General features: G+C 36.7%; 1 protein-coding gene across 1 annotated transcript; it reads left to right on the forward strand.

Moving 5' to 3' along the window:
• The first annotated feature begins 1,175 nt into the window (after positions 1 to 1,175).
• LOC120770802 (pro-resilin) lies at positions 1,176 to 22,256 on the forward strand. The gene is made up of 2 exons (XM_040098381.1): positions 1,176 to 1,277; positions 21,603 to 22,256. The coding sequence occupies exons 1-2, from the start codon at positions 1,176 to 1,178 to the stop codon at positions 22,254 to 22,256; spliced, it is 756 nt and encodes a 251-aa protein (XP_039954315.1).
• Positions 22,257 to 22,266: the final 10 nt, after the last annotated feature.

The following is a 22,266-nucleotide window of genomic DNA, read 5'->3' on the forward strand; positions in this document are numbered from 1 at the left end:
CCATGTTTATTTAATTATTTTAATATCACAAGTCTCAAAAAATTGCTCTCGTTAGGTGGTAGAAGTAGATGTTGATTGAAGGCAGCTCAAAGACAGAAAAACTGAGTTTTGGTATATCAATGAAGAGGGGGAAAGAGCCGATTTTTATACCCTGAACAGTGTATATTAAGTTTGCGATGAAATTTGTAATTACGCCAGAAGGAAACGTCAGAAATACTATATTATATTCACCACTTATGAAAATGATCAACATGACGCATTGGATCACTCCGTCCGTCTATATACATACGAAATAGTCCCTCAGTTTTTGACATATAGATCAGAAATCACGCACACGTCCTTTTCTCCCCAATCGACGATATATGTATATATATAAAACGAGGTTTTCAATAGGGACGCTACAAAAGTAGACCTATAATGACAGCAAACGACGCCATATTTTTCCCCGCACTTTTGACATTTATCTTCAGTGAGGTTTACCATTTTACCATAGAAAGATATACGATTCCACAACGAAATTGTTAAAATTTACTACCGAAATTCGGAGTCGGTGGCCGCAACTTTAAGAGCGCTACGTCCTATTTATGGTCATCACAATCGTCCTGTCAGATCAACAGTTGAGCAAGAAGAAAAATTTGAATCCACAGGCACAATACAAAAGGTTACCATGCCATTGAGACAAAGAAGGACCCGTATTGCTGCCGCTAGCGCATCAATTGAGAAAGACCCAAAGCGTTCGGCATCTCTGTGACGTCGTTGTGGCGAATTGATCCGGCAAAAAGATCTTGACATACATCCTTACAAGATCAAATTGATACAAGAACTGAACTCGCTTGACTACCAGAATCGTCGTGTGTTCGTGAATTGGACCGAGCAACAACTTTAAAATCAGTCGGATTTTCATAGCAAAACCATCTTCAGCGATGAGGCTCATTTCTGACTGAATGGCTTCGTTCATAAGCAAAATATGCGTTATTGGTCAGACAGCAATTCACACGTACCTTATGAGTCACATTGCATCCCGAAAAAATTACGGTTTGATGTGGTCTATGGGCGGGCGGCGTCATTGGGCCATACTTCTTCCGTGATGATCAAGACCAACACGTTACTGTGAACGGGAATCGCGACCGCTCAATGATTTTTGGCTCGAATTGTATGATAAGGACTTGGACAATATGTGGTTCCTACAGGACGGCGCCATACGCCACACAGCGAATGTTACGATCGATTTATTGGTAACCAAGTTGGGTGAACGTGTTATCTCACGAAAAGGCCAAGTCAGTTGGCTGCCTCCGTCTTGCGATTTGACGCCGTTAGACTATTTCCTGTGGGGCTAAGTCAAGCCTAAGGTCTATGCCAGCAAGCTAGCGACGATTGATGAACTACATTCGAATGTCAAAAGTGAAATTGCAGCAGTATCCGCCGATTTATGCTTGAAAACTGTCGAAAATTGGATTCAGCGTCTGGACTTCTGCAAGCGTGCCCGTGGTGGCCATGTAAAGAATCAAGTTCTTTACATAATGGTTTCGAATATACTTTCACAGGAAGCACTCTTATTGAAAAACCCGTTATAAGAATGATCAACATGACTCGTTGGGACTGTTAAATCAAGTCCGCCCGTCTGTATATACGAACTAGTCTCTCAGTTTTTAAGATATTGGACAGAAATTACGAACATGTGTTTGGAGATTTGAAACCGTAAAAAACTCGATCTTTTTTGTCGATATGTAACAACGTAGGGACAGTCATACGATGCACCCGTTACAACATAGAAAAATGCAACAGTCAACTGGCAAGGTTTTGCCGTCTGTACTCGTATTTTAGAATGCGTATGGAATAATTTTTATTGGCTACCTTGAAATTAGGCTTCGAATCGCTTTTGCAACCACCGTACCCTCCAGTTCTGGACCCCAACTTCCTATTATCAGATCTCAAAAGAATGGTCGCTGAGACAAAATTTTCGTCGAATGAAGATGTAAACGCCGAAACTGAGACCTTTTTTGAAACAAAGGACAAATGGGACTACAAAAAAGGTATCAAAAAGTTGAGGGATCGCTATAATCAGTCTCTCGCCGTTGAAGGAAACTATGTTGAATACAAAAACAAAACGAGTTTTGCGAAAAAAGTGTGTTTTACTATGTTGGCCCGCGGACTTTGCAAATGATCTGTTATATATTTTTCGGCAACAAATGGAAAAAATATTCGAATTTCACAAAACAAACATACATAAAATATTCAAAATTAAATCGGATGCCAAAATGGTTGTATGATAAATAATATGTCTGATTTCCCAGCAACACTCACATGAGGAGTGGTCATTATCGAGGTGAGTGCGTGTTCACGCTGTTTCATTAATGATCGCATAAGAATTCTAAATTGTTTACGTATATATATACAAATGTGTAAGTATATTAGACACTTCGTAGGTGTGAATCATAATAACGCTTCCGTATTCAACTTCAAACTAGATCATGCAAATACTGTTTGTTTACCCAAATGATGTTATGCTCATAATTAGAAGAACTTAAGCAAATTATTCATGCTTACACTATATGAAAGTGTGTGTGTGTAGATAGAATTTCAAAATGCTTTGCATTAAAATCCGCTTTAGCGCATGCTCAACTAATCTAAGTAAGTAATCAACTATTTGCCTAAGACCCGTCAAGTGCCCTTCTGCCAACGCAGTCAGAACCAACCACGCGCTACAATGAAAAACGAGAACAAAAATTCTACTTCGCATAAGAAAAAAGCAAGAAAAATGATAAACGAAACAGCTATTCCGCCAGCCATCGACACTTGACGCATCACCGACGCTTGTCGGCATTTGACGGCAAAGCGCGCATTTCTCAGTGTTTTTCTTAGCTGTGACCGCATAAGCGGACACATATGCATGTCTCGTGTATTATAAATGACTACGTAGACGTAAAAATAAATGCGGCAGAGGCGCGCAGGAATGTTGTTCTTACTCATAACTACATAGATGTTTGGAGGGTTTTGGAACAATTGCTCAAAAAAAGAAATACTTAGATATATTTAAATTATATTACATTAGTTAAGTTGAAAAGCTGAAATGAAGTTGTGTACCAAAATTATTATAAACACATACATATTATTCAGCTAAACCCAAAATAGCAATTTCTTTTGATTATTTTCGACATCTATTAACAAAATACGAAAAGACTTTTTCGACTACCCAATATTTTAACTTTTGTCGAAAAATTCTACGAATTTAATTTCATTATATTTAAAAAATAACAAAATCCATTAATAACAGCATATAAAAGCTATAAAGAAGAGGAAAAGCAATTCATTACCCATAGCTAATAGATAGCCGCGGCGCATGCGCAGCTCATATCACAACTTTGCTCCGCTTAAAACCTATCTAACGCTCCATTGCGCATAAAAGCTGTCAAAAAACATATTGCCAATAAAAATATTAAATAATATAATAAGAAATGCGGTGTCAGGTGCCGGCCAATCGAAGCCAAAATAGCCATATCGTGCATCTGTGTTAAAGCGTGAACTTATTACACGCCATTGTATTAATGCCCTAGTTAAAAATAAAGTGAAAATATGTAATACAATTTCTAAAGACGAAAAATAGGAGCATAATTCAAGGTTTGGTGCCGCTGCGCTTGCGCCACACCAACCAGTGCACCACAAATACACGAAAATATTTATAGTGTCCAATGAAGCAGCTTTCATCGCACACAAACAAAGCGATTATTCATTATTTTGCCGGCCGATACAGTTGTTGCCTTCATTACTACACACTCACATACACATACACAGTTGCATGAAGGCGTTACATGTGTGTTTTCGCACACACTGTCGCACCTGAAGCAACGTGATTTGGCATTAAATAAGAGCAAACTGATTTGCGAATTGCTCAAAGCGTTGTTGATTCAAATGTTGCAGCTTCCACTTGGACAGCATTAACATATTTGGAAACACCTTTTCGAAAACACCTCTTAAACGCCCATTCACCTGCTTGCACATTTGATTAATTATAGAAGCGTTGCAGTGGCGATTGTTTTAGTAATGGCAACAGAAATGAATTTCCAGTTAGTAGGAGTAGCAAGTGGCAGCGGCAGTTCAAGAAAAAAATACGATGTTAAGGTGTAAACTGCAAATGTTTTAGTAAAAAATTAATTGTTTACTTGAAAACTCTTCCAGTTTTACAACAGCAATCGGAACTTCTTTAAAAATACCGTTGTTAAAATTTGTTTACCGTTATGAATTCATCGCCATATTGATTTTGAATGGTCAATTGTAAAATATAGATGGTTGACAGCCGACCTATATAAGAAAAGCAGACACAGGATCTGATCTGTGCTTAGGTAACTCTCGCGACTTGCTGTGATTTGGTTTGAAAGTTACAAGGTGACCTTACGACAACGAAAATGTTCATTAGACGCCTTCAGGGGGAGTTGACTGTCAGCTAGCTCTATATAAGGAAAGCAGGCACCGTACCTAACCAGTACATAGGTTACTCTTGTACCTCGATGTGATGTGATTTACAAGTTATTAGGTGACTCCACGGGGAGCTAACTGCCTATATTCATAAGTAAAGCAGGGACCGTGCCTGAACTGTATTTATGTGCCTATCGCTTTGGTTTGGAAGTCACAAGGTCACTTCAGGGGAAGATGGCTGTCTGCTAACTCTCGCCGCGATGTGATTTGGTTTGGAAATCGCAAGATGACCTCAAGAGAAGCTGGCTGCCAGCTGGCTGCATATGAGTTAAGCAGCACCATGCCTGGTCAGTGCTTTTGTGATTCTAGTGCCCTGACGTGATGTGATTAGAAGTCATTAAGTGAATTCATTTGGAAATCTCAAGATGAACTCACGAGAAGCTGAATATCACAGCAAAAACAAAAAATCTTCCAGACTTAACTTTTCAAGAATATGTCTACAACAGAATTTTTCAAAAATCAAATTATTTTCAGTGATGGTCGGTATGCTGTTGATCTGGCATCCAACCTATTTCGGTAACCACGATTTTTCAGCTTCCATTGAATCGATTTACTTAATTCACCTATTTTTAGAGAGTTTTCTTTATAAACTCGACAAATATCTTTCCACTAAATTAAATATTTTCAGCAACAGAACATGGAAAATTACCATTTTCTGATTTTATTACACAATTTGTTAATTTTGATAAATTCGCCAAACTCGGGAGCACAAAAAAAGCAACCAGAATTACTTGCAAACTATTGGGCAATTCAATTAAATGAGGATTTCAACAATTGTCAGCGCAAATTAAACTTTAATTCTACGCCAAATTTCAAATGCAATCAATTGACACGCCGTTCCATGTAAAGCTTTCAAATTTGTTGAGTATAAATTGTATTTTGCCACTTGGGCAACAAAATTTTTGTTGTTTTGCTTTTTTGTTGCTATGTAGGTGTGAAAATATATATGTTACTGTTTACAGTTACATAGCTGTTATATTTCGCAGCTATTGACAATTTCCAACTAATTTATAAACCGTTTGAGAATTAAAAATTTATGCGCGAATGAATGAAATATTGAAAGAGCATGAAATATATCAAGAGAAACTAACATTTTCATTATCAAATGCGCGCATAATGTAATTGTAGGAGTATTTAGCTTGTAATATTGTTCACAACTCGCATTTCTACAATAAAAATATTTTAGAAAGAAAAACATGTCTCCAATAGTTTCCAAAAGTTAAAAATTGCAAACGATTCGACTCAGTTAAATAAATGTATGCATAAAATGTACTTATATACATAGATATACTTGCACATTTGCTTTAATTATCCACCAAGTTTCGAGCAGGCCCTAACCCCACTCCACTGGCAGGCAATTCAATATCCGCTTCGTGTCGCTTGGCCCGTGTTGCACGTAAACCAATTTGTCGCAGCTAAAATTGCCGATTTTTTGTGAAAAATTCTAAACAATTTGTCATTAAAAGCACTTGCCAGTGTTGTGTGCCGATTTATTCTCGATGCAGCGCATAGTGAGCTAAGCCAAGCACATGGGGCAAATGAAGAGCATCCGTTTGCAAATTACTTGGTGACAAAACACACACGTACCAATGACAAAATGCGCCGAAATGGAGAAGGGTCGTGACGAATGCGGTTCAATTGCGGCGCATTGCAGCTTTTGAAGGCAAACGAAACAACAATAAGCGCTGAAAAATTACAGCAACACTGAATAAACACAGCAGTGCAACAACTACAGCAAACACAGCAGAGACAGCGCCGAAGCAGCCATGAGTTATACATAGAATGGCAAAAGTTGTGTAGTTATTTTTATGGTTTTCCATTTTCGTTTCTTTTTTCTTTAATTTTTACAAATTATTTAACATTTTTCCAAGCAATCGACTGTGGGCGCATCACCTGTGGCACCGACTGTCATTACAGCATATCGAGTGCTAAAACCTACAGTAAGAAGTTATGATGTAAGCATGCTCGCCATATGGACGTTATGTGATGTAAGCAAAAACAAAAACAAAACAAAAACAAGAAAAAACGTTAACTTCGGCTGCACCGAAGCTAATATACCCTTCACAGGTGCATTTCTTTTAGTAACTATGTGTTCAGTTTGTATGGTAGCTATATGCTATAGTTAACCGATCCGATCAATTTCTTCGGAGATTACATTGTTGTCTTAGAAAATAATCTATACCACATTTGGTGAAGATACATTGTCAAATGTGAAAGTTTTCCATACAAGAACTTGATTCCGATCGTTCAGTTTATATGGCAGCTATATGTTATAGTGGTCCGATATCGGCCGTTCCGACAAATGAGCAGCTTCTTGAAGATATCTTAAAAACTGAGGGACTAGTTCGTATATATACAGACGGACGGACAGACAGACAGACGGACATGGTTAAATCGACTCAGCTCAACATACTGATCATTTATATATATACTTTATAGAGTCTCCGACGCTTCTTTCTGGGTGTTACAAACATCGTGACAAACTTAATATACACTGTTCAGGGTATAACAAAGGCAAAAACAACCAGCTGGCATCGGTTATTAGGTAACTCATAGGTAGAGTTGCCGACATGTACATATGCGTGTTTTTCTTTGGGACTATTTTAATTATTTGCTTAATTAAATTGACAAAAATGCATTGTTGTTGTTTCTGGCGTCCCAAATTGTAAGTTATTTATTCTGTGCGCATAGTTGTTGTAAGTTGAAGTTCAAGATTAAATTAGTTTCTTAAGCCCAAAACAATCTGATTACAAATGTAATTATAAAGTAATTTAAAATTATCACAAATGAAATACAGTAATTTCAATGTCAATACAGGCATATAATATAGAAGAAATTTCAATTAAAGCGATTTTTTAGTGTTTATTTAAAAAAATACATTTTTTAGCTATAAAAATTTAAAAAATAGAAATAATTTATTTCAATCTGGCAATCTGATTTTTCTGGCGAAACTACTTCTGCCTTTTGATTAAAATTTGATATTTTGACTTGAGATTTTTTCTGTACAAGATAAAAATAAAAAACCCAAATATTTGGTAATGTGAAATTTTCACATATATTTTGAGGTTATATGGGGAAGTCTGTATGCAAAAGTTATATACCTCTTTATTACATACAACATTGCCATATAACTTTTTTCTAGAGGACTCGTAGTTTTGCCAGAAATCAAGATAAACCACGTCAAACGCTTAATAACCACGCTCCTCACATCTCTTTTGCCAACGTTAGACCGCCCGTAAATTATTATTCCCTTAAATTACTTATTTTTCCCTTAATGTTTGCTATTTTATATTTCGTTTCCGATGGGTTTCAATCTATCATGAACTTCTGCTTTTTTATATAATTTTTAATACTTATTATAATATAAAGAGAATTGACGCGCTGATATAACAAGCATCTACTTTAGTTCAAAATGTGAAAATGAAATTCAAAATCACAATCATAGAAATGAAAAACCAACGATTTTTCTGCACGTGTGACCTTGACGCTGCCAAATTTGCAGTGCCATAAAACTTGTTCGACTAAAAAGGCCTTAAAGTGGCTCGAAATTTTTCATTTAAGGGCTCATAATGTGCGAAAAGTAATTGATGTAAGTGCCAAATTACGCAGCGAACTTACATATTTACAAATATTTGCGCTTATACATGCCAGTAAATGAGACCTCGCATATGGCTGCTCAGGCAACTTATGAACTAAAGACTTAAGCGACAAGCCTGCACCCGCTTTAAGGCATATAATGTTTGCAGCGCCTTGCTTTAATCGCTTAATTAGCGCAATAAAAATTAGAAAAACAGAATTAAGCTAAGGCAAACTAGCGCGGCAAGCGGTCAGTTTCAAGTTTAAGTGCAAGAGGTTAGGCGCATGCGCACAAAATTATGAGCAAATGCTTAAGCACGTTTAATCACTTAGAAAAACGTTTAAGAATGGCATAACTGTATTTTTAGCAGTTGTTAAAATATTTTTTAAAGCTTTATTTCTCTTTAATTACAGATTTGTGAACCTAACAAAATTAAAGTGATCTAAAGAGCTTAAAAAGTTGGTAATGTTTTACTAAATCCGTCTTAAATCAACTACTCTATATTGGGTAGTCGAAAAAGTATTTTCGTATTTTGTCAACAGGTTGCAGTCGTATATCTCGAGTGCTACCAATCATATTAAATCACACCATATAGTGTTGGAAAGATGAGATTTTAAGCTTCATTTAACAAAAATTAACTTCAGGGAAGTTGAAAAAGCTTAACAGCTATTCAAAAATGAGTGAAATTAATTAAGAAATTCGCTATATTTTGAAATTTTTGTATAAAAAAGGGAAGAATGCCACGCAAGCCACCAACGAAATTTGTGAAATTTATTTTTGAAATTTTTTCGTGTAGCACAATAATAGTTCACATGCTTTCGTTCTGGAAATTTCGATGTGAAAGATGCACCTCGCTCTGGGCGACCTATTGTTGAAAAAGTCGCTGAAATTATGGAAAACATTGACCAGAACCGTCACATAAGCCGCCATGACATCGCTAAGGAACTTAGCATTCATCACCAAACGATTTTGTACCATTTAAAAAAGGCTGGATACAAAAACAAGCTCGATGTTTGGGTACCACATGAATTGTCTGTAAAAAATTTAATTAACATCTGCTATTCTTTGCTGAAACGAAATTAAATCGAACCATTTCTGAAGCGAATGGTAACAGGAGACAAAAGTGGATCAAATAGGACAATAATGTGCGAAAAAGATCATGGTTCAAGTGTGGTGAAGCTCAACAAATGGTCGCAAAGCCAGGATTGACGCCTCGAAAGGTTATGCCGAGTGTTTGATGGGATTGGAAAGGAATCATCCACTTTGAGCTGCTCCAGCCCGGTCGAACGATTGATTCTATAATTTACTGTCAACAACTGATGATATTGAAGTAAGCAATCGAAAAAACGACCTGAACTGATCAACAGAAGGGGCTTCGTGTTCCATCAGGACAACGCAAGACCATACACATCTTTGATTACTCGACAAAAACTGGGAGAGCTTGGTTGGGAAGTTTTGATGCATGCACCATAGAGCACTGACCTTGTATCATCGCGCAACCATTTGTTTCGCTCAATGCAGAACTCTCTTAATGGAGTAAAGTTGGCTTCAAAAGAAGCCTGTGAAAATTACTTATCGCAGTTTTTCGCCGAGAAACCAGAAAATTTTTACATTGATGCAATAATATCTCTAGTTCATAATAAATATAAAAAAATAAGTTGAAGTATCAATAGTTGCTGATATTTCCTCTCATACTATGAATTTTGACTTTAGAATTAGAAAAAAACCTTTTGTTTAATAATATTTCTTGTCATTAAAAATAAGTTTCAAGTTGATTTGTAGCGAAGAAAAAATTTTCAAGCGATAAAAATTTCAAGCAACATTTTTTTATTCGATCGACCTCAAATTTTGAGATTATCTTTAGAATAGAATTTGGCAAAAAATTACGTATGGAAATGAATCGAAACAGCTCAATTTGATTTGAAAAAAGCCAATTATTCAAAAGTTCTTTTTTGACCATTTTCAAATTTGAATAGTTTCTTTTAAAATAAAATACATTAGATACTTAAAATATGATTTTATTTATTTAACAATTTTTTTATTATACTGAACTCATATTCTAGTACAAAAAGCATTAAAATCTTGCATTACTAACATTCTCACGTATTGCTGCTGTAAGAACCCGCCTACCATCACCTCTTATTCAATCATAATTAAGCAATTTCGGCAAAAATAAAGTTTTGGAGATCGTGTGAAGATGCCTCCATGTAGCTAATCTAATAGCAAAACTTAATTTGTTTATATTTAAAATATTACCACACCGCAATACAACTAATGTTAATGTGAATGTGTTTATAGCTATGGATAATTAGGAATTCTTACAGTTATTAAGCAAATTTTTATAGCTATTACTTTGACGCAGCTGGGTCAAACAGCCGCACACGATATACATATGGGAACATGTGCACACTTGCAACTTGGCCTAGGTGCGATGCCAGCGAAATTTCGCAAAGCGGTGGAGGCAATAAAATGTGTTCATAAATTTTTTGTCTAGAACAATAAAACGGTGCAATACAATCAACAGCTTACACACATACAACACAAACAAACGGTGGCGTTGCTCATAAAATCGTAACAGCACAAAATCTGGCATAGAACGCTGGTGGCAACAACAGAAAAGTAGAAACAGACATAAAAACAAATCCTAAATTCGAGCAAAAGTGGCGGCCTTTGATTGTGACTGCCGAGCAACAAAGCGTCTAGCGTCTAGCGCATGTTACAGTAACCCGGCGAGCAGCGCATGAACTCATCAGCATGCAAACACCCTTGCGATGCATAAACAATTCCACGCCGCATTGCACAATGCCGCCGCTTTTCGCTTTTTTACATTTATAATTTCAATTTCAAAAACTCGCAAAATGTAGCAAAAAAACGGCAGCACAGTTGGCGGCTAAAATCTCATTTGGTTCGCGCGCCTTAAAACAGCCAAACCTTCAGTCGACGTAGCGAAGCGTACCAAGAATGACCGGCAGCGGGTGAGCCACGCGCTAACTGCCAGCAGCCGACGAGCAGCCGCCGAGCAGTAAGTGCACCCCTGCCACCGCGCGTCCAACACTAACAACAGATCGAGGTGCACAACAACAGCTGCAATAGCGGCTGTGGCCGGCTGTCCGTAGTTTGCATCCAAAAAGGCCGCCAACTCAACGGCGCGCTCGTCTTCAATCGATGCACTGACAGCGTGTGTCGCCGATCGGTGATTGTGCTGCGCATTGTTGTTGCCAGCCATTCATTCGATAGGTCGAAAAAAGACGCGCGTACGTGCATTTATTTCTTTCGAATGCCCCAATCTTTTTGCGAATTCATTTTAGGCAGTTGCAAAATTTTCAATTTCGATTCTCAATGCGAGACGCACCGCGCGCAGCCGCCATAACTGCCAGCACCTTCAGCTGCCGCGAGCGCAGCATGCCGCGTTCGTGTGCGAATTGCGTCAAATTAACGTCTGTTCGTTTTCTACAAATCTGCGTTGCTTGTTGCTACTATGGCGCACCATAATTGCGTTCTTTGAATGTGCAGTTGTTGTTGCTTATTAGTATTGTTTACCGGCAATCATTTTTCTTGCAAGATTTTGCAATTTCATAAATACGCGTTTCATATTCGTCGATTTTTGCGGCATATTCTGTTATATTTTTCGTCAATATTTGCCAAGCCGCGCTTAGAAGCGCGTCGAGCAGAGTCAAGTTCGTTGCTTGAGTCTTTTGTGCGCCAACTCGCATTACACTTCGCACGCATAACCGCACACCGCACGATGTGCAGCCGGCGCTGACAGTTGAAAGCACAATAAACCGTTATTGTTCGGTCGCGGCTGGCGGCCTCAACACCCTCTTTGCTTATTTGCTCAGCACAAATATTTGTACGCTTTTATGACATCCATTGTTATGTTGCATGCGCGGGCATTGCGTGTCGTTGGCGGCACAAATGAGCGCCGTGCGGTTAATAAAAAAATTAAATGTATTTTTAAATGATCTATTTGCACTTATGCATATTTGTGAAGCGCACGCATGCGCTCTGCGCAATTTGTGGCAATAAGTGTGCGGATTTGTGCTTCAATGCACGCGAGTGACATTAAGAAGCGTGTGAATGCGCGGCTGAGGAAATTTAGAATGGAAAGATTTCAAAATAGCAAATATTTTATTTTTTTTTGTAAAATTTACAACAACAAAATTTTACGGAAAATATACTAAAATTACTTTTTAAACTATGTATGAAATTTATTCCTCAAATATTTTGCTACATATATATTTTTTTGATTTTTGCTAAAAAAATTACAAATATTATAAGTATTTTTGAAAGTGAATCTTACAAAAAAATTTTAAGGAGAAAATATTTTAAAAAATAAAAAATACTGATCACCAACATGACCAAAAAGCCTAATGCTTTAAAAAATTTATTAAAAAAAAATAAATTTTAAGTAGCTTTAAAAATTTTTAGAATTAAAAAAATTATTACGAAAATTTTTATATAAATGTATTTATTAAAAAAAAAAAATTATTAAAAAAAAATTTATTGAATAAAAATAGTTTTCCAAAAATTATTCAAAAAATATTTTTTTCAAAATTTTTCAAAAAAAATACTTTTTTATTGTGATATCAACCCCCAACCTAAAATACGTTTATTAATCCTGCTGGGAAACAACTTACTTGTCATTTGTTGTCAACAGGGCTGCAATTTTTTTAATTACAAAAATTTGATTAAAAAACAATTACCTACTCTTTAAAATTTGGAAAAATTGGATTTTCGTCTTTTAATCCCGATGTGGGGATTAAAAATTATTATAATTTCGTGTTTTAATCCAAGATGTAGGCATTGAAAATATTATTTTTGTATTTTAAATGAACGCGAAAAATGTTAAAATGTTTAAGAGAAATTATTTTTTTGTTACTTGAGAAATTTTTTTTCTTTTTTACTTTTCAATTCAAAAAAAAAAAAATAAAAATAAATTCTTAAACAGCATTTGAAATTTTTTTTCAATTTTTTTTTTAGTTGCAATGTTGGGACTAAAAACTAAATTTTCTTTAATGTTTATTCGAAAAACTGCGAATTTTAGGACATTTTTTTTAAATTATATTGTTGAGGTTAAGATTTGTCTTTTGTAGTTTTCAATTCATTATTAAATTTTTAAAAAACATATTTAAAATTAAAAGTTTATTTTAAAAAAATTAAAAAAATAATAATCCCAAAACCCGGATTAATAATAATTATTTAATAAAAAAAAAGCGCTTAAAAGATTAAAAATTATTTTTTAATCGGTTTTTGGGACTATTATTTTTTTTTTGAATCCGGTATGCGTGATTTTTTAAATTTTTTTTTATATTTTTATTCTTATTTTTATATTAATTCAATCATTTGCAATAATCAGAATCTTTAGCAACCTTTGCTTCTTGCTCTAGGAGCTGTTTTCTCAATGACCGAAAAAAGGAGTCATGATTAAATTAACCAGTACTCAACTGAGTGAAGGCTGCGAACCAAACATTAAGAAAACGGCTCTTAATGTTAAAAACAATTTTTTTTTGTTCAATAAATAAATATATTAAAATTAGTAAATTAGTAAATAATTAGTAAACAGCTGCTATTGTGTACTATTCCTCAATTTTAATCACCAGTTTACTCCAAAAATCCTTTCTTAAAACCAAAACTCCTTAACTTCATAGTTTACCCAAGCCCCTAAAAATTAACCAAAACTTAAAAACTAAACCAAGATGTCTGTAATGGTAGCTCCAAACTGTGTCAGCAACTGGGCAAGACTGATAGCACTGACAGCAGTTAACAATGTTTGTGGCACACACGGCGTATGAGTGAAATACACAGCATGCCGAGTATGAAACAGCGACTGCGCAGACCGGCCGAGCGCCAAAAATATTTTCTAACAAACTGAGAGAGAGTACACACGAAATCGCATATAGTCAGCTGTGCACTAGTTTCGCTCGCGACGAAGCTATGAGAGCGAAGACGCTGCGGCAACACAAGCGAGTCAGCAGCATCAGCAATATGAAGCTAAAGCAACAGCAACAACATGCAAATGAATATGCGAGCACATTAATTACAAATGAATGAAACTTTTAATTTGTTAGCAGTCACAACAACTGCAGCAACAACAGGCGCAGCGCGAACCGCTTTGCAGCATGTTATTGTTGCTTTACAAATAGCTGCTGTATGCTTTACTGGTGGCAACAACAACAGCACATATGCCGCTAAGTGGAGTTGGACTGATGAATGAGCGTTCTGCTGAGCCACTATCACACACACACGCGATAGCGCCGTTGTATGCGCTGGCGAGCTCTCTCGGCAAATGAAAAACGGTGTAAAGCTCATTATCAAATGTGAAGCGCTGCACGTAGTGACACACACACTCGTGCAGTCATTGTTGCGCTCATATTGCGAATATGATTATTTTTCATTATTTTTCATACGTCGTATCGGCATTTGGCATTTATGTTTGGCTTTTGTTTTAGGCGACGCGTGTATTAATGCTTTTGCTGCGTGCTGACGCTGTTATGATTCCTGCGTGCTCATGCGGCCTGTGTGGCAACTAAAGATCATTCAAAAACAAATCTTTTTTGCCTGGTTTGAGCCCTGTTTGTTCTTTGCATTGCTGAAAAGAATTGAAGCAATGAAATTTGACCAAAGTAAACCATGCTGAACCACTGAGTGCATAAAAAAATTATAAAATTTACCAAATAAACAAAAGTTTGAACTTTTTCGGCGATAACTGCTTCTTTTGTCCCTTCTTTGTGCCACAGATGACACATTATATTATTCTCTGACGAAAAATTTGATCCAAATCTATTAAGCTAGAGATCGTCCTTATTGCCCTTGGTTAGACATCATTTACATCCATTTTGTACTTATTTTGCCAGAATTACTGTGAGAAAGAAGTTCACATGATCTAAAAAGATCAACAAAATGTCTATCGAATTCGAAGCACTTCCATTCTCACGCAAATAATATTGGTAGTCGAAAAAGTCTTTTAGTATTTCTAATCACACTTCAACTTCATTTTATAACGAAAGTTCTAATTTTTTTTAATATTAGTGTATGGTAACCAATATATTGGGTAGTCGACTTTCTAATATTTTTAATCAAACTTCAACTTATTTTTTTTTTATTTAGACTAATAAATAAAAAAACAAATAAGTATCATTTTGGTCGACCTCTTTTTGCCATTTTTCGTTAGAGATATACTTTCATCAGTGTAAATCGAAATTTCGAAATTTCCAGAACGTAAGCGAGAGAACTGATACAGTATCGTCTCCACATTCACACACAAATTTTATCGGTGGCTTGTGTAGCATTCTTCCCTTTTTTATACAAAATTTTCAAAACATAGCGAATTTCTTCATTATTTAAACGCTTTTTTGAATAGCTGTAACTTTTTTTCAACTTCCCCGAATTGTTATTTTGGTTAAATGAAACTTAAAATCTCACCTTTCCAACACTATATGGTATGACACAATGTGATTGTTTGCGCTGGAGATATACGCCTGCGACAACATCTATTAACAAAATACGAAAAAACTTTTTCGACTACCAAATACATATTTTGCACAAAAAATAATAAAATTTTATTAATTTTAAAAGAGAAGCAATATTTTAATGAATTTCCCGAACTCTCGCAATAAAACCACTCCAACTGTGAACAAAAGCACATTTAATTTTATCGCCGTGCGAAGAGTTTGCAGGAATTTTCGTGTTCGCACGCATTCGAAGCGCCTTTCGCCGCATCCTCCGACGCCAACAACAAGCCACTAAACGCAACGCATGAAAACAACAATGTTTCCTGCCAAAAACGCAGAAGAAGAAACACACAAAAATTTGCACCCATTCGTGGCCCAAGCGGCGGCCGCCTGAGTGTGCGTGTGTGTGGCTCACATAAACCTAAAAATGAAACTGAAGCGCAAATGCAAACAACAGCAATGGCCAGCAGCGCTCGACTATAATGGTAACTGTTTATTGCTGTGCATCAGCAACATCATTACCAAGCGGCAACGTGCTTTATATGCCCTTGTTGTTGTTTGTGTTTGCGCCTTCAAGCAGCGCACATTGTGCTGTTGCGTACATTTGCGAATGAGTTTTGGTGTTGTTGCCGCCAACTATTATTCAAGTGTTTATTGTTTTGTACCTTTGACTGTTGTTTTGGCGATGCTAACAACAGCAACAGCAACAACAGCACACGCAGTGGCAGCGGCAAAAGCAACAACAACTAGCGTTAACTGTGAGCTCAGCCGACATTATGGTTGCTTCTTCGTACGTTAAGTTGCAGATGTTGTTGTTGTTGTTGTTTGATGTTGTTGTTGCTAATGTTTCGCGGGAGCTCGCTGCAGCCGCCAGCGCTCTTCCAACCGCTCAAATCACATTGCTGCCGCTTGCCACTTCGATCTGCACAACCTCAGCGCCGCTGTGCTCTCGCAGTTTTGCCGCTTACTTTTTCATTTCAAGCTCGTTGTTGTTGCACATTTGTGTTTCTACACATCTTGCTCATTTGCTCTCCGGATACAATTAAATTTTGCTTGCTGGCATGTAGCTAAGCACAATTTTGGTTTCTAAGCTGTCTCGGCGTTGTTGTGTTGCCTGCCTTTTTGTTGTAGTTTTTGAAAAATTTGGCGCGCAATTTTGTCTTCTTAATGTTATCTGTTGCTCTTCCCTAAGCACAGCCACCGCAACACTCTTGCACCCCGCCATGCGGTGGCACTTGTTCATGCCGCTGCCGCGTTTGCCTTCTGCCACTTTGGGCCAACGCTTTCGGCAGCCTCTTCGCCTGCCGCAGCCAGCTGCCTTCTGTTAGCTGCTAACTGCTAGCTGCACTACTATTTGTTTCAAACAATATAAATAGTGGCCTACGAAACTGTTTCAGTATCAAATTCAATTCAACCATCTTCGCAAGAAGAACAAACAGCTAAGTAGCTAAACAACTTTTGTGTGTGATAATTCAAAACCCAAACCAGTGAATATACAAAATGAAGGTACGCCAACACAAAAGAACAGTTTTTAAAAAAATTTATACAAAAAATATTTGAAAAATATATTTTATTTGCGAAAATGCGCAAGTGCCTCACAGTGCTCCCAGTAATTTGTATGCTGGCAAATATTTAGAGTTTTTAAAGGACATCATCGATAGAAATGTGTAAAAGGGTTTGCTGGCTTTAGGGAGCCAGCGTAAAAGTCAATTTGTTTTCAAGTATTGTGTGTAATAAAGCAAAATGTGTTTTGGAAGAAATAATGATTCATTACAGCAGGCGAACTCAAAGAGCAAATTGGAAAGGAAATACGTTTTATAATATTAATTTTTCATAAAAATTTGATTTTTTTTTTATAAAATTTTGTTTTTATAAAATTTCTGAAATTTTTTTTTAATTTACAAAAATTTATAAAAATTATTTTTTTTCAATTTTTTAACATTACAATTTGGATTTTTTTTATAAAATTACATTTTTTAAATTTCAGAATAATTGTATTTTTTAAATTGCAAAAAATTATTTAAAAATTTACAGTGTTCTTGCACACAAAAATTATTATTTTATTTTTTAATTTTTTTATCATAACGATTAAAATTTTTTTTATAAAATTTTTGAACAAATTTTTTTTATTTACAAAAATTTATGAAAAAAATTGCAGTGCTCTTGCAAATAAAAATTATTTTACTGTTTTGAAATTTTGTTAACATTACAATTTCACAATAAAATTTACAGTTCGATATTTTTTAAAATAATTTTTCAATATACATATTTGCTTAAAGGAAAAAAAAAATATTAAAAGAAAAAACTAAAAACTATTTGAAAGAAATTATTAAAAAAATATTTAAAAGAATTATTTAAAAAAATATAAAAGAAAAAACTATTTCCAACATAATTTTTCTGGCTATTTAATCCTTTCTATCGTAAAACTCTGCAAACACTTGCCCATTCAATAAATTAAAAAAAAAATTACTATAATCTAGTTTAAAACAACATTACAAAAGACTTAAGCAAGAAACCTGTTGAAAACTTACGACAACAACAAGTGCAAGACAAGTTACATAATTAAAAATAATGTTTTTTTATTTCGCTTAAAGAACTTGCTACTTGCTGCAAATTGTGAAAAAACAAAAATATTTTTTCTCATGAATTTGGTGTTGGTAGTAATTTGTTATATTTTTTTTTTGAAAAATAAAAGTTTAAGGAATTAAATATTTTTGATTTTTTAAAAATGATTTTTTTGTTTAAGAAATAAATTTTTTATTAAATAAATTAAAATAAATGAAATAAAAAAATTAAACTAAATTTAAATAAATTAAATAAAATATTTATTCTTTTATAAAAAATTTATTTTTGAATAAAAGTTAATTTTTTAGTTATTTTTTTTAATAATATCTAAAAATAAAAAAAAAAAATTCTTAATTATTTTTTTAAAATAAATTTTTGATTATCACAGAAATTTAATTTTTAAGCTTAGAATTTTTGCAGCTTTTAATTTTTTTAAATAAAAAAAATCTAAAGTTAAGTAAGCAAAATCAAGCAGCAAACCAAAGTTCAAACATCCTAAAGCTTAATGATTAGTATTCATATGTTTATTCTAATCTCAATTCAAAAAAGCGAAAACTTAACTCAAAATTACCCGCTTCCTGCATTCGCAGCAACTTACAGTTATTATTCGAAGTAAACTCGGCAGCAGAAGTCATTAAAAGATCTTTAAGTTGTTGTAAGAGCCAATAGCCTAGCTACGCTTATATTCCCCTCCACTCTAACAAACAGTTTTATAGAAACAATTACTGTTTTAAACACGTTTATACACACTTTCGTCTGCACTCAGCTGATATACGAGACATACATGGCGCTTAATTTGACAAGCCATTCGTCTTGAGGCGTTAAAATGCTTAACCTTTTTTCGCTGCTGATTTTCGGCGAACCGCCATGCAATAAATAGCATGTCACAGTTACTTTTTCCAACTACTTTTGTTTGTATAATATTTACGTTCGAATTTTTCACGCCAAAATTCAATCAGTTTTACACGGCTGGCGTGTGTGGCAAGGCAAACGAAAGACTTAAGCAACGAACCTCGACGGAGTTGAGTTACGGTAGCTGCGTATAAGTGCAACACTGTTCGCTTAATAAATGATTTATTGATTTATGAGCACTTTTTACAAAATTTTAATCGAAATATATGTTGTTTGTGCTAGTTAAGTGCACTTTTTTAAAAATCAAAGCTTTTTGCAAAATGGTTCGAAAACACTTTCACTTAATATGATTTGGCGCCATTATCGATATTTGTTATTGAAATGTTATAATTTAGGATTTTTGGTTCAAATTTGTTTATTAGCTATAAAAATCAAAGCTTGTGGTGAGACTCAAGTCATATAATTATAAATATCGTTGGCTTTTAAGATAAAAGTTGTCAAACTAAGGCGCCTCATTTTTATCTGCTGAAATCAGGCGCCTTATGCAATGAAGACATTCCTCTCACACTAACTATCAATATTTCCTGTGTTGGTGTTAAAATCATTCACTTAAGCAGCAATAAAAATTAATAGCCAACACAATTAACGCTTGCTCGAAACAATTTATCAGTTAATCAACATAAAAGAGCGCAGAAATAAAAAGCTAAACTGAAAAAAACTAAAGAGAACACATAAAACGGCAAAGAAGCAAAAACTATCAGTCATAAGCAATCACAAATCAACACATCGCTGATGGTCATCAAAATGATTTATATGGCCACAGGCAAAAAACTACGGCAGCACGTTCGCAGCCAAACGCATGGTCGACTTTCAATTAAGAATGACAACTAACGGCGCAGAAGATGTTAGCGCGGTTGCTTGCAACTTCAGACCTTGCCGCACTTATTAGAATGCTGCACGTTCACCATTCGCACGAATGTTGCAATAAAAACGCTGCAAATAGGCAAAGACTCAGGCTTACCCTGTCGAAAATTGTTTTTGGTTAGCTCCTCATTAAAGCGCATTGCCAGTTGCGGCAACTAATGAAGCGCCACTTTCAAATTTGTAATATTTCGCTTTTTGAGCTGCAACCACAAACTGTGGCAGAAGAGCAGCGCTCAATTACTGCTATTGCCACATAACGTTTTTCGCTTTAATTGTATTTCCCAGAACGTGTAGCAGATAACGGCAGCGCAATAAATTAAAATGCACGAAGCAGCGGCGGCATATGTTCTCGGCTTAAGCGCAGCAAAGTTGTCATATGCGGCGGAGACTTTAATTAGCCCGCCATCAGTCACATGCTGCAGCAAATGCAATAACGCAAATATAAAATAATTAGCATTTTTTGCTAATATTAGTTTCCTTGCCCCTGCGCGTAAGCACAAAATCTGCATACAAACTTCAGCTGGCTCCAGCAACAACCAAGCGCTTTGCAACATTGCACTTATACAATGGCACCGCCGCCGCCTCAACGCGCTGCATTTCTTGCTTCATGCACATTGCTTGGCGACCCAATTGCCAGCATTTACAATTTGTCGCGCCGTTGCTGTGAAATCCAACTTATTTCCTACCCAAATTCTCGGCGACAAGGCAAAAAAGATCGAAAATAGTCAAAATTTTGCAATCGCTCATTCAAATGCGCGTCGCCGCTGGTACGCTGTCGCAGGCCTACGAAATGCATCAGCGCATTAGCATGCGCAGCAACAGCAACAACAATTGCTACGCTTCGATTTAGCGGCGCTTGCAGAGCGTCAGCAGGTGACTGTCGCTTTTTGCTTGACTGCGGCTGCGCGCGCGCTTGGTCCGTATCGCATTACCAGCCTTGTGCAGCTTCTCCATTTCGCGCGCACACACCGCGCCGCTGCAGCGCATGGACTGCTGTAAAGCTCAACTGTCATCGTCATGCATAAAATGTTAATTTCCTCTAATTACAAGTTGCACAGCGCATGCGAATCGCCGCGAGCGTTCCGGCTCACTCACTGCTCCACTGCTCGGCGCAGTTCTAGTTTGCCAGCCGTTCCCCGCACTGCCGCCAAAGCAGTTGAGTACGGACACGCTGTGGCGGCGGCGAAGGCGCTGTAGTCGCCCTGGGTGTCGTGCAGCATCTTGCGGCGTCTTGGGGCGTCTTGTGGCGTCTGGCAGCGTCTTAGGCACGTTATCGCTGCGCATCTGACAGATTTATTAGATTAGATCTGACAACTTAATTGCCATTGTTTGCACTTGTTTGACAGCGTTCACGTGTAGTATTTTGAGTAGTTTGCCCTTTTTTTGTCTTCTCGTGCAGATTTGCCTCATATTCGCCCGAATGCAAATGTTAATTAAGTTTATGAATTTTCATGTAATACAATTAGGCAGACAATAACGTCGACTTTAAGCCACAATGGGTTATAAAAGTTAATTGAAAATGCGCCGTGCAAGATTTGTGCAGCAGATAAGCGAGTGGGCGGTGCTTAGTTGGATATTTCGACAATAATACAGCAACTTTTAAGCACATTAAACGCTTGAGAACACACATTTGCATGCGTAAAGGGCTATTAACATTTTAATTAAGCTATCAAAATGCAAACTTAACTGCCTAACTGTGCCAGTTGTAATTTTTGTAATTTGCTAATTCTTTTCTTTTTTAATTGTTTTCATTCCTGCAGTGCTTCGCAACGATAGCTCTCCTTGCCTGCGTCTCGCTCGCCCGTGCCGAACCACCAGTGCCCCAAAACCAATACTTGCCCCCCAACCAAGGTGGCCAACAGCCCTCAGCCCAATACTTGCCGCCCACCCAGTCATTCCAGTCGCCGTCCAGCAACTACCTGCCACCACAACGTAGCGGCGGCGCTGCTGGCGCTCCACCCAGCACCAGCTATGGCGCGCCCGCTGCCGGTGCGCCCAGCTCACAATACGGTGCACCAGCAGCGCCCAGCTCGCAATATGGTGCTCCTGCTCTGACCGGTGCCATCTTCTCCAAGCAGCAAGGCGGTAATGGCGGTTATGGCAGCGGCAGCGGCAACGGCGGTTATGCTGGCGAGGAACAATACGGTCCAGCTAAATACGAATTCAAATACGACGTGCAAGACTACGAATCCGGCAATGACTTCGGACATATGGAACAACGCGATGGTGATTTGGCTGTTGGCCGTTACTACGTGCTCTTGCCCGATGGCCGCAAACAGATCGTCGACTACGAGGCTGACGGACATGGCTACCGTCCCACCATCCGTTACGAACAGGTCAACAACGGTTTCAACGGCAATGCTGGCGCCGGTGGACGTGGCGCACAGGGTGGCCAATTCGCTGGCTACCAATAAGGTGCCCAGG

The sequence above is a fragment of the Bactrocera tryoni genome, chromosome 3, assembly GCF_016617805.1.
Source record: "Bactrocera tryoni isolate S06 chromosome 3, CSIRO_BtryS06_freeze2, whole genome shotgun sequence".
Taxonomy (NCBI): Eukaryota; Metazoa; Arthropoda; class Insecta; order Diptera; family Tephritidae; genus Bactrocera; species Bactrocera tryoni.